Source organism: Centropristis striata, chromosome 5 (genome assembly GCF_030273125.1).
Source record: "Centropristis striata isolate RG_2023a ecotype Rhode Island chromosome 5, C.striata_1.0, whole genome shotgun sequence".
Classification (NCBI taxonomy): domain Eukaryota; kingdom Metazoa; phylum Chordata; class Actinopteri; order Perciformes; family Serranidae; genus Centropristis; species Centropristis striata.
Window position 1 is genome coordinate 25,519,213 of NC_081521.1, and position 13,002 is coordinate 25,532,214.

The following is a 13,002-nucleotide window of genomic DNA, read 5'->3' on the forward strand; positions in this document are numbered from 1 at the left end:
GTCACTCAACAAACTATATTAAGGTGAAATGGGAAAAAGAATTGGGAACTGTAATTACTTCTGAAGACTGGACAAATATAATTGACACACAAATCACCACTACAGCCTCACAACTTTGGAGAGATTTCTCCTGGAAAAACTGCATTAGATTTTTTATAACACCAAAGCAAAAGTGTAAACAGACAGGACTACAACCTACATGTTGGAGAGGATGTGGACATGATATGGCAGATCATACACATATATTCTGGAGCTGTCCCACTCTTAAATCCTTCTGGGAAGAAGTTCAAACCACAATTAGAGAAGTCTTGCAGTATAATTTTGATTTTAATTGCATATCATTCTACCTGGGTAATATGAATATTGAACTACCAAAGAAAGACAGATACCTCCTAAAGATTTTCATGGCTGCGAGCAAAAAAGCCATAACAAGAAGATGGCTCAACACTGATCCTCCCACAGTTAATCAGTGGAAAGTCATAATTAAAGACATTCAAACTATGGAACTACTAACTTTTAGTCTTAGATTACAAAGGGACAAAGGTGATGCCCTCTGGGAAAAATGGAATACCTATAACACAAGAAAAGGTGATAGCCTACCTTAGGGCCTTGTATATTTTGGTTTAGGAAAACAATGACCATAATGTTGTAATCAGTGGCGACTTACTCGCAACCCCACAGTTTCTTTCATGTATTGTTCTTATGAATGTGCGCATATGTATAAATGCAATTATGTATCTATGAATATGTTTATGATTATTTGGACATGTTGGTGCAAGTGAATATGGGCACGTATGTGTTCAGGTGCACAGGCATATGTGTGCATGTTTATTTTCTGTTTTTCCTCTTATCTTTTTCTCTTTTTTGTTGTTTATTTTCTATCAATAAGGACTTTACATGGTTAGCATTTGATTTATTTTGTCTCATCGTATTCATACCCTGGCATTCATTGTATTGACGATGCCCATGTAATGTGCAAAAAACTTGAAAAAAATAAAGTTTAAAAAAAAAAAACAAATGACTTAGGCAATTATGCTATGAGGCTACTGATATCTACATGTACCTGATACTTTTTATAGAGATTTTCTTCTGTAAAAAAAATAAACCAACAAATGATTTTTTAAAATAAATTATTTATGCAATTTTCTCTGCAACATATTGTCAATTATTATAGTTATGATTCAACATAAACAAAACTGAAAATGAATTAAAACTAACTAATTATAACTGATATATTAAATTATATAATGTAAAACAGGAAATGACACATCATACAGTTGCAGTTTTTTTGCTTTGTAAGGCAATAAAGTACTTCACACATTTTTCTCAGATCACATGAAGACTCTTTCACATTTTTCAGTTACTGTAGAAGTTGTTAATAAGTCAAATCTGTATTTTTGTCTGATTTGGTGCACAGATCAAAGAAACGAAACAATTCCGTATATGCTGAATAGAAGGGACTGTGGGATTCTATTACATCAAATACGGTAACAAAATGTACAAATTGAGAAAAAGAAACATTTTGTCCTTAAGAATACTCCCAACCCCCCCCCCCCCCCAAAAAAAAAAAGAACTAAAACCTGCACACAAGGCAATGAAACCTGTCTGCGTCATTGTTTATGTGCAATCAGGAAATTAAGCATCATAGGAGTTGTGTGTCAGGGGTCAGGAGTCAGGAGTTCAGAGAGTGGAAATAAAGAAAGAAAACTTTAACCACACTAAAAAAAAAACATGGATCTGCCATAAAGTTAGTGGTTTTAAAATAAAATAAACTGACATTATGACCTCAGTTTTTCAAGATCCTGTCGTGATTTGTATACTGTACATTTCACAAAGTCAATAAAAATCACAGAACTTACAAAACAATGACACAATTCATCCAAAACTTGTTATGAAAACAAAATAATGTGAGAAATACTTCTTTGTAATGGTCATGAGAGTGTAGCTGGATCACTGATCAGTATGGAAATATTAATGGACCCGAAATAACAGTAAGTGGTTTTTGCCTGGAGGCTTGTCGTGACTGTCAGTGTGCAGTCATTGTGTTACTATGACAATGTAAAGACAACCCAGTCTTTCAACATCTTTTCTGTCTGTATTAAAGCCTTCCCCCAAAAACGCCGCCTAGTGGGGCGGCATAGCTAGCCTATTGTTTATTTTGTGATAAAAGCACCAAATTTGGTACATGAATAGCTTAATATATTTAGAAAAAGACTGGATATTGGGCCATCGCATATTCGCATTCTGATGACCGTGGCCACCAAAGGGCGGCCAGCTGTTACAAGTAGATAGAACCTGGGCCGCCTCCAAGCTGCTGTTCACATGTTTACAACACCACAAATATTAATTACATAAAAGTTCAAGTGAAAATATGTTTTTTGAAAACAACAACAAATTAAAGAAAATGCAACAAAATGGTGAGATTGCTTCTGAATGTTACAGTAATAAATGGAACCCCTTGGCGTTCCTACGTTCCGCCCGCATACATTGGGCTCATCGGCCAGCTGGCAGGCTCACAGGGCTGTAGCGGGCTTCATTTTATCTAGTCCCCAAGGCAGCAAAGGAGCCCCAAGTCATGATGCTCGCTCCATCATACTTCACTGTTGGGATGATGTTCTCATTTTACACCATACGCAGTGCTACGTGTTCTTCGTGAAAAATTCAGCCTTTGTTTTGTGGACTAATGAAACATTTTCCTAGAAATGTCATGGAACATCAGTTTGCTGTTTGGCAAACTTCAGGTATGCAGAGATGTTTCTTTGGAAATCAGTGATTTCCTCCTTGGTGTCCCGTTAAATCAGAGACTCCCTCCTCAATCCTGTTCAACGTAGTGCTGCATGTTCTTTTTCTTTGTTCTGATGAAACATTTCATGAAACAATAAGTATCATGTCAGGTTGCTCTTTGGATATCAACGGCTTCCTTCATAGTGTCCTGCTGTGGACACTACACTTGATCAATCTTGTGTGTGCGGTAGACTCATGAACAGAGATGTTAACCAGTTTCAATGAGTCCTTCAAGTCTTTACTTGTTACTCTGGAGTTCTTTTTTTACCTCACTGAGCTTTTTGCGTTGGGCCTTTGGAGTGAACTTGGCTGGGCGCCCACTTCTAGGGAGAGTAGCCACAGGACTAAATCATCTCTATTTGTGGACAATTTGTCTAACGGTGGACTGGTGAATACCTAAAGTTACTTTGTAACCCGTTACAGTCTGACGCAAATCAACAATTCTTGATCGCAGATCCTCGGAGATCTCTTTTTTGCAAGGCATGGTTCACATCCTTTTTCTACCAGCATTATGAATGTTACATGGATGTATTAAAACCAGACATGAAATATGATAATTGTTTGCTTGGTATTAGGTTAAGCATGTTGTGTTTGTCTATAATCAGACCCTGGTTGCCGTGGGGCTAATGGTTTCTCAGCACTACTAAGAACAGAAGTGCTTGCTATCCAATCATTGAAAATACAGAAATCTCCAAAATGACTGAGGTTTTTGAAGCCAAATCACAGCATGGATTTTTCTATGTTGTTCTCATATGTCTGTGTATTGGTGTAATATTCTGGAGGGGTTTTGATCATTTTTATACATTCTTGGTATTAGATTGATTACATTTATTTATTAGATAATTGATGATCATTCCTCTTAATTTTGCTCTCAAAGTGCACAAGAGAAATGCATTTCACATTTAAATGTCCAAAGAATTTGACCCCCCTAGAGGCTCTGAGGTCTACAGCCCCCCTCCCAGAAAAGTTCAAAAATTTAATGGGGGTGTCTGTAAACATGCAAATTAGGGTGCATACATAATAACATATAAGTGAGTAATTACTTTTAAAAATCATCTGTATCAAATTTGCTCTAGCATCCACTATCTGACAAAAAATGCACAAAAATATAACAGTTTTTACTGATTCACAGCACAATATAATATTATAATATAATGAGATGACCGATTACTTTGTAAAAGACTGTAAAAGTGTGAGTGAGTATGTTATTTGGCTCTCAAGGTTAAAGGATCTAGATTATGACCATTATTGCACGTGTGTCCAATGGGAAAGGAAAGTTTAACCAACTGCTTGTAGCCATTTTGAAGAAATGGCTGCCACGGCAAACAGGGTCTGAGTTTGTGTTGGCCCAATATCCACGTTTGTTCCCAATATATTTATCAACACGCGTGCCAAATTCGGTGCTTTTATCACAAAATGAACAATTGGTATGATATATTGAGCTATGCCGCCCCACTATCCAGCTTTTAACGGTGCATTTTTATGTTTATTGTGGCAGCGACCTCTAGTGACCTTAGTTGTTATGACGTCAGCAAAAAGGGAGAGTCAGGTGATGTAGTATAAAGAGTGACAAAGTCTGCACAGGCAGGGGGTCGGGGTGGAAGGACGGGTCAAACAAATGTCAAACAACATGTCCCCTGTGAAACCAATAGTCAGCAGTGATATATATTAGGTCACTTTCACAACCCAAGTCCGTTTGGTTAGTCCAAGTCAGAGTGAAATTGATACATATGGTACATTTTGCACTTAGTCTAGTTTGCTTTCACAGTGCAGAAATGCAAGCGGACCAAATAAATAAATAAAATTTCAATAGGGGCGTGTACAAAGGTGGAGGGCTGGAAATCTACTCACACTATTATTTCTTATTGGTCGAAATGTTGGCGGTGGAGCATGTAAACACGTATATATACAAAGCCACGTGGAAGCGATCGCACACAGAGTATGTTTGATTATACTGGCCATAATCTTGCTTTGGTGTTCGGGCCAAACTAATTTGGAGAGAAACGCTCTGAACGACCTTCTGATGAGGCTCCGGGTCGTCACCAATGTGCTGATCCATTATTTCCACAAATGATGTGCTGCGATCAGACAGCTGTATATTGCAATCGAACCGCACTAGGGTCCATTTGGCAAAGAACCTCTCTGCAAGTCGTCTGGGCCCAGTTGTTTTAGTCCACACCAGAGTACGACTGGAGCATTCAAAAGCAACCAAACGAGAGTTAGATTAAAACGGACTACACTTTGTTTAATGGGTTGTGAAAGCGCCCTTAACTTCTGTAGGTAAACTTGAAAGTTAAGTAGATAAAGTTCCACGTCAAATATTTCACGTCAACCTTACCAAACTATGACAGTTTCACAAGATTAATCATGTGTTTAAAGCCGTGACTATTATGTTTATGTATGAGGAAGTGTTGATCTTGAGCCACCAGGTGCAAACGCTAATTTAAAAAACAGATGTTGGAAATATTAGAGGGTAGGAAAAAAACAACTTTTGTGGTTTGATGTGTTGGATGACTTGTTGTTAATGCATGAGTTACAAATTCAAATCCAGAAGTGGAAAACACATAAAAAAGTGGTCTGTCCCTCCCGATAAATTAATAAATACAGGACTGCTGTCAGAAGAAGATCAAGGAGAAACAAATCCTTAGACAGATAGCAGTAGTATAAAAATGGCCCAAACGATGTGTAGGAGGAAACAAATACTTATATATTAATTGTTTTTTATGAATAAATACATCATCTAATAAATGTAATTCTCTGCATCAGCACATGTATCCTAAATCTCCATTTATGGTAATCAACTTGAAGTTTGGATCTTCAGCTAGTTTCTGGGCATACGGCCAGCGGATAGCTTTGGACCTGAGCTGTATCTTGGACTCCTTTGATATACAATTGTTTCTTAAGCAAAAGGTCTGCTTGCTAACAAATGAACAGGAGCATGAAATACAGAGCGGTACACTTGGTGATGTCAGTCCTGTGTGTGTTTGTTCCACACAAGCTGTTGATTTCCATCAAAACAATAAATACAACCTTCTTTAAACTGATTCTCGATTGTCTCACATGATGATCTGTTGTCGACCACATCACCAATTCAGCAGCCTCTTCGTCTTTCTTCGTCAGCCAACCACATTTGAATGACTGACATGACACCAACACACCAAACCTCAATTGCTTCAATAAACCATTAAAAACAAAACCTTGTGACCAGACAAAGTTGACTTGTGACTGTGTAGCCATATCAGAAACCTTTGTTCACTCAGATAAAGTGTCTGTCTGCAAGTCTGCCGAGGGTCTCCAAGGACTGAACAGCTTCAGGGGACTGATGATCTGCAACAATATGCACAAACTGTTGTTACTACAAAGGCCATTGATAATAATAATAATAATAATAATAATAATAATAATAATAAGAAGAAGAAGAAGAAGAAGAAGAAGAAGAAGAAGAAGAAGAAGAAGAAGAAGAAGAAGAAGAAAAAGAAGAATGTAAAATGGAATACAAATATAATAAATCAAATAAATAAAAACAAAAATCTAAACAATTGTTACAATAAAAAAAAATGAATAGAAAAATAGAAATAATAGGGGGAAAATGAAAAAATAGAAAATTTAAATGCAACTCAGTTAAATTAAAATTGGTGTTAGTGTTAAAGTTTGTCTAGTTTAATTATGTTTAACTTTCTAAGGACAATAATCTTTAAAAAATAAATAAAAAATAAATATAAAAATGAAATAAAAATAAATAAATAATAATAAATATATAAATATTTAATTTAAGACCATTACATCCATACCTGCTGCACTGAATCCTGTGTTAAACTTCTGTTGATTTTCCGATTATAATGTCATCATTCTGCAATGCAAGATATTCAAATATTATACAATACTTCAATAAAGTGGTCCAAAACCAACCTCATAGCATTAGTTATAGAGTTATTGGTTAATAATATTCATTCATCTGTTTTGGAAACTGTTGTGAAAAACCATCAGTGTGCTATTACTAAGTGTCTGTAACACAATTTAGTATTTAGGCTTTCAACATGACACTAACACATATTTTTCATTAGAGACACGGCATGTGATTCAGACCATATACCATATACCATATATATGATCTATGATATGATATGACATCATATACCATATACCATATTGTTACACCTTCATCTTTACCTGTGCATGAACAAGATGTTGAGGTTTGGTAGCACCTGGTTTCTTTCTTGCAACCGCTGGTGAGCCGTCTTTCCTCAGGCTGGGGGTCCGACAAAGTGGTGGGCGGAGCTTTGAACTCTGCGATATAACTGAGGAGGAGTCGTCCACAATCTCTCCACCAATGGCAGACAGGCAGCTGCGTTCTGAGCTGCTGAAGAGGTTGAGGTGCTCTGCAGATGATTCAGTGCTGTCCGCTAAATCAAAAACAGTGAAAACAGACGTTGGTGGATGACTTTAAACTCTGAGAAAATACAAGACAGAAATAAAAAAATATCACATTGGTGGTGATGCCTGGCATATTCTTCCATGCTTTTCAAATCAACAGTGACTTTAAAAATACCTTTGGAGTCTAAGTGAGCCAAGAAATCAAACTGTTTTCTGTCAAAAAACCCAACTCACTTAATGGATGATGACTTTTCCATTGTTCACAGTTACGATGAAGATGATGGTGATGAAGATGGAGATTGTTGAGCTCATTTTCAGCCGCAGCCTCAGGGGAGGAGCTGACTGCAGGACTGGTCTCCGCTCCCTGCGACTGGTTCCCAGGGTAACAAGCAGGGGGAAGCGAGCCGCGGCCAGAGGAGGAAGATGATTGGCTGAGGGTGGTGGAGGCGGTGCTGCCAGAGCCAATGGAGTGCGGCCGTGGATACTCTAAGCCCCTGTGTGAACAACAGGCCACAGGGACTGACGACACATAGATAGATGTCATCAATGAGAATTAATAGGCCGGGTCAGTGAGCAATGAGGGCACAAGCAGTTATTAGACAAGATTTAGTTTTTATTTTGACATCTACATACTAGCTTTGTTTAGTTGAATGTAACAAAATGGAGAGAAGACTCCGGTCTCCAGCCATGCTCGCCACTCTGTGAGGCTGTACACAGCAGTGCTTTAAGCAATGCTAACATGCTCACAATGTTACCATGCTAAAGCTTAGGAGGTATACTGTTATTGTTACTGTAATTCATGTTTACCAAGTTCATTATGGTGAGGCTGATGGGGATTCATTAGGCCTGCAAGTATTACACTGAAGTACAGAATTTAAGTTTTATAGACACACACTTTTTTTTAATTCAATAAAGTGATTCTGATATAACAGTAAGTGTAAAATGTTTTCACATTAACATCTAGTAGTAAAGATAAGTTCTGTGTGTGCAGCTCCTTACTTCTCCCAGGCAGGCTGCAGCTGACGGCTCGGTCGCAGATGGCAGCATCACTAGGTTGAATGTCCATAAAAGGTTTGCGGCCCATTCCCATGAACACCCTCTCCTGCATACGCAGCTCTGGAACATTATAGTATATGAACAATATATGTTTTTTAAAGCACTTTTTAAACTATACTTTTAGGCAAATCCTTTAACAAAGGAAATATGTTGTTGTGTTGTTGTTCCTACCTCTACTGTGTGTGGCCTGATCCCACAGAATCTTCTCCAGGTCGGTGGTCCAGGCTTTCTTCACCTCCATGCTGGAGGCCTTCAGGGTGTAGGTGTCCTCACTTTTTCTCCTGCGGAACCAGATCTCAAAACACAAGCCGCTCACACTTGAGTTGTGGGTCATCCCGAGGTCGCTCGTCTGGGAGAGAAAATACAAAGAGACACTCAGGAATGACCCTGATTTATAGAATATACCACGTATCATCACAGCTGAGTATTAAGGATGTGTACAGACCTTGAATGACTGCTTGTAGACATAAACATCATTGCCAATATCTGTCTTTTTGGTCTTGCTAAAGAGGATGAGATCTTCAAAGAGAAAGATGCGGCGGACACATTTCTTCTTTCTAAAGAAAACCGTGAACTCGTCCTGGCGAATCAGCTGGCCCTGCTCCTTCAAATTCACCTGAGAGAGCAAAACAAAAGAAAACTGTTAGTTAAATTGCTGTGCATCAAGTATAACTAGGGCTGCAAGTAGCACTGAACGGGACAGAGCAGAGTGGAGCCGGAGATCGTTGGCTGCCACCGCTGAAAAGAGTGTACAACAAACGGGTGATGAGTAATGAAAGGTGGCGTGGTCAATCAAAGGGGCGGAGCAATCGATAAGCAGTTAAACAGGGAGTCTCTGCTGAGTACAACGACACCTCATAGAAGTCTGTAGGACAAACGGTTCATAAATTAGTAAAAGGGGGAGTGGCTAATCAAAAGGGGCGGGGTAATCGATCATCAGTTAAACAGGGACTCTATGCCGAGTGCACTGACACCTTATACAAGTCTCTAGGACAAATGGACTCTGGACTCTGATGAAGCATGAGAAGTTTGGACCAGATCGGACAAAGTACCGGTATGTAAAAGTTATAACGATCTTGATTCTTCTTCCGGAATAATAATAATAATAATAGATGGACCAATTACAATAGGGTCCTCGCACCCTCTGTGCTCGGCCCCTAATTAACATTTTTTAAATGTAAATATCTTACATCACAGTCCTGAATGGCATCCATGGTGAGCAAATCATTGCCGTGTCGCATCTGAAAGCGAACCAGGTCTGAAGCAGCTTTGATCTCAGCCCTTTCCCGCTCCCTCTCACTGCTGGTCAGATCAGGCACATATGAACCCTGTCCGCACACACTTTGCGCGCACACACTAGATGCGAGCAGTGTATCCTGGATCATGTCTTTCGGCCTGTATGAACCAGCCAGAGACAGCATGTCCTGCAGCAGGAGGCTGTACTTGCTGATCCTCTGGATGGGCCTCAGCAGGTATGATGAGAGGTCCATCATGTCCCCCAGCTCCTGCTGCTTCTTCTGCGAGGGGAGACAACATAGGACTGTAAAGCTGACAGGTAAAGCATGGCTCTAACACAAAAATAAAACTTTGAGAAAACTAAATTGGAAAATAGTGTTCAGATACAATGTCATAAAATAACATATTCTGAGTAAGATGGAGCTTACATTGTGTAACCACAAAAGGAAAGGGATTTAAAAGATCTGCTTAAGAAGATTTTATATTGAAAACTCTTTCGCTTGTATGTTTCAGGTAAGAAAAAGAAAGGACACATGAACTGACCTTGAAGATGTCGTGGCGGCGGTGCAGGATCAGGGCGTCAGACAGAGGTTTGTTCTTGCTGTACAGAGCATAAAGGCCGAAACTCTCACTCTGTGGAAAGAGCCCAAGTTACACCACATTATCAAATGTATGTTTTTAATCAGCCAACGTTTACTCTTAAGTAGCCATATATCAATAACAATATTACTCATTTCGACCATAACAAGGACAACAATGGGAATAAGTCCAATTACTTTTTGTGTGATCCTCTTATTAATTGTGTATGAACATTTTTCTTTATGAATAGTCAAATAAACAAAACAAAAGAAAGCTTAGAGAAGTAGGCTGGGCTTATTCTATTGCGCCAGCAGATTAAAGTTTTGCAAGTAAAATCTTATTTTTTCATGCTTTTTTTGCTTCCATAACATAACTTTTTTCAGACTGGTGCAAAGAAAACATAAAAAAATACATATTTAGCTGGTTATTCTCCTACACTTCTGCAAAAATCACCAAAAATTAAGATTAGATAACTCCTGTTTTGCATATTATAACACAACATTTCTCATAACATGTAATAGAAAGAAAATAATTGTCTTAATGTAAATAATATTTAGTTTCATGGTGATATTTATAAGATAAAAGTTTTACCCTGTGTCCCCCCATAAAATAACTTTAATATTAATACATTTTTTCCAAATGTTCCTTCTTTAATATATCAATAAGAATTTCAAACATTTTTACTGAAATTATATACTATATATACATTTATATTCATTACAGTTGTACAGTTACCACTCACATGTCTGATAAAGCAGCGGGCCACCATGGCGGGCTCCCTCTGGCAGGCCTCCAGCTCTGGCAGGAAGTAGTGGCTGTGGAAGTCGTAAAGCTTCTCCAGGTTACCGAAGATGACACCACGCTTGCCCCTGAGGTCCTGAGGGATGTCTGGCCTGTCCAGCAGGGGGAGGTAATGGGTCAGGATGTAGCCCAGTGAGCGAACATACTCCCTCTCTGTGAACACCAGCTCCTCCAGCACACGCTGCAGCCTCCTGTTGGCACAGACAGAAAAAATAACTTCAAACACGTGAGTACACCAGAGTACTGACTCTGAGTTTGAAATAACCAATTTTTTTTTTCTCCTTGTTGACTGAATGTCAAATTTATGTTTATTTCTGCATCTGTATAAAGCAGATTATATTAGGAAAGTTGTTCCAAGTGTCTTTAAGTCTAAGGTTGATAGTGCTGTGTGGTTGGTTACAAATGCTTTGTACGGTATGTCTCTCTCCACTGTAAATTGATTATTTATTAGTCAAATTTGCATAGGCCCTTTGTTGAGCCTGTAGAATGCAATTTTGTTGTGTAGGTATGGGAGACAGGGATGGGGCAGATGACAGTGACATGCTTTCATTTTACTCTCTATACATGCACTGTGAAAGAAAAGAAACATGACACGTATCGATGGATTATGAGATAACTGGATGGATTGTTATTATTATTATGATAATGACCCCCAAAACACAGACAAGGGAAACATATTTTCCATCTTGCATAGCAGCTCCACTGCTGACATAGGCTTACTGCTTTCTATATAAGTAGGCTGGAAAGCTATATTAAGATTATGTCACAAATGTGCACTGTAAAACCCAACTTGTTGTTTCAACCTAAATATTTGAGTGTCCATGCTGTGAAAGAATTTTATGTAAAGACAACAAAGACAATGGAGTTAACTCAAATAAATCTTGCTATTTGACTCAATATTTTAAGTTAAAATGACTTTTTGCACAAATCTTTGTTGTATTGAAAAGGAAAAATCTATCTATCTATCTATCTATCTATCTATCTATCTATCTATCTATCTATCTATCTATCTATCTATCTATCTATCTATCATCCATCCATCCATCCATCCATCCATCCATCCATCCATCCATCCATCCAATCAAACTGTTTTCAGGAGCAAAAATGTGATTGGGATTGAGCCCATTAACTCTGCAACGAGATGCATAGATGTAATTAATGGCATTCACTGTAAAGACAGGTTCAGTGTCTGGTAGGCCTGCACGGAAATGTATCATGTTGACAGGTAGAAAATATAAAGTGAAAAGAATCAGAAGAAACAGTACCTGTAGTACTTCATTGGAAGCTTAGAGACAGAAAAGAGCGCATCAAATCCTATTAAGACTCACAAGATTAGTAAAGTTAACTACCTTCACTCACCCACAGAATATTATCTTGCAAAGCAAATGTCTGATAATTCAGATTTTTTTTTTGATTAGTAATGAAAGCACACTTCACCCACATGTAGTAAACTTACAGGGCATTGCTGGCACTCTCCTGTGGACAAAACGCCCCCTCATATCTTCCGATGGGCAGGCTGGAGTGTTTGCAGCATAAAGCCCCGTTACCCCCTGCAGCCCCCCGGTCGCTCATACAGGAGTCGTCTGAGCAGAAGCTCCCGTGGCGTGAGATCTGGAACTTCTGAGCTTCCTGGAGGATCCGACAGGACGGCTGACCGTGGTGCGAGCAGGATGACGGGGATCGGACTCGCTGCTCTGGAGGAGTGGATGACCCGGCCGCAGCCTCTGCCCCCGTGGTGCATGAGTCCTGGCTCACCGACCTTCCTCCGAGACCCCGCCCCCAGGGGAACCACTGGCAGCCGACAGTGTGGGACTGAGACAGAGCAGCGGCGTCTCTCTCGCTCCTCGCTCTGCTCGTCTGTCTCCTCCTCGCCTCTCTTTCTGTTCTCCTTGCTGACCTATTACTGAATCATACAAAGGCATCAATACTGAAAATACTTTGTAAACATCACTGATGTTCAGTAAAGACCTGAACTGGGACTGGCTAGCAGTTCAGAATAAAAATGAATGACAAAGTGGGTTACAAGTAATTTTTAAACAAAACAATCACAGAAAAAGCAACATGTCAGCAGCATCCTCCTCAAAGGTTCATGTATTATTTAAAGACTGTTTTGAAATCACAATGAACCAGAAAATCTTACTACTTAATCCTAGCTGAGATGAATGGACGAAT

At 39.0% G+C, this 13,002-nt stretch overlaps 1 protein-coding gene across 1 annotated transcript in view; it reads right to left on the reverse strand.

The window, feature by feature from the left end:
• Nucleotides 1–2,169: 2,169 nt before the first annotated feature.
• Nucleotides 2,170–13,002, reverse strand: part of LOC131971529 (uncharacterized) — a 51,481-nt gene continuing 40,648 nt past the window's right edge. The window contains exons 18-30 of the mRNA XM_059333036.1: nucleotides 12,287–12,733; nucleotides 10,772–11,021; nucleotides 9,994–10,083; nucleotides 9,631–9,731; nucleotides 9,570–9,590; nucleotides 9,405–9,513; nucleotides 8,660–8,830; nucleotides 8,386–8,563; nucleotides 8,151–8,274; nucleotides 7,393–7,652; nucleotides 6,955–7,187; nucleotides 6,576–6,634; nucleotides 2,170–6,111 (exon numbers count right to left, since the gene is read on the reverse strand). Of these exons, the coding sequence (XP_059189019.1) occupies nucleotides 6,596–6,634; nucleotides 6,955–7,187; nucleotides 7,393–7,652; nucleotides 8,151–8,274; nucleotides 8,386–8,563; nucleotides 8,660–8,830; nucleotides 9,405–9,513; nucleotides 9,570–9,590; nucleotides 9,631–9,731; nucleotides 9,994–10,083; nucleotides 10,772–11,021; nucleotides 12,287–12,733 (2,023 nt within the window). The 3' untranslated portion in view covers nucleotides 2,170–6,111; nucleotides 6,576–6,595. The remainder of the gene's footprint in view (nucleotides 6,112–6,575; nucleotides 6,635–6,954; nucleotides 7,188–7,392; nucleotides 7,653–8,150; nucleotides 8,275–8,385; nucleotides 8,564–8,659; nucleotides 8,831–9,404; nucleotides 9,514–9,569; nucleotides 9,591–9,630; nucleotides 9,732–9,993; nucleotides 10,084–10,771; nucleotides 11,022–12,286; nucleotides 12,734–13,002) is intronic.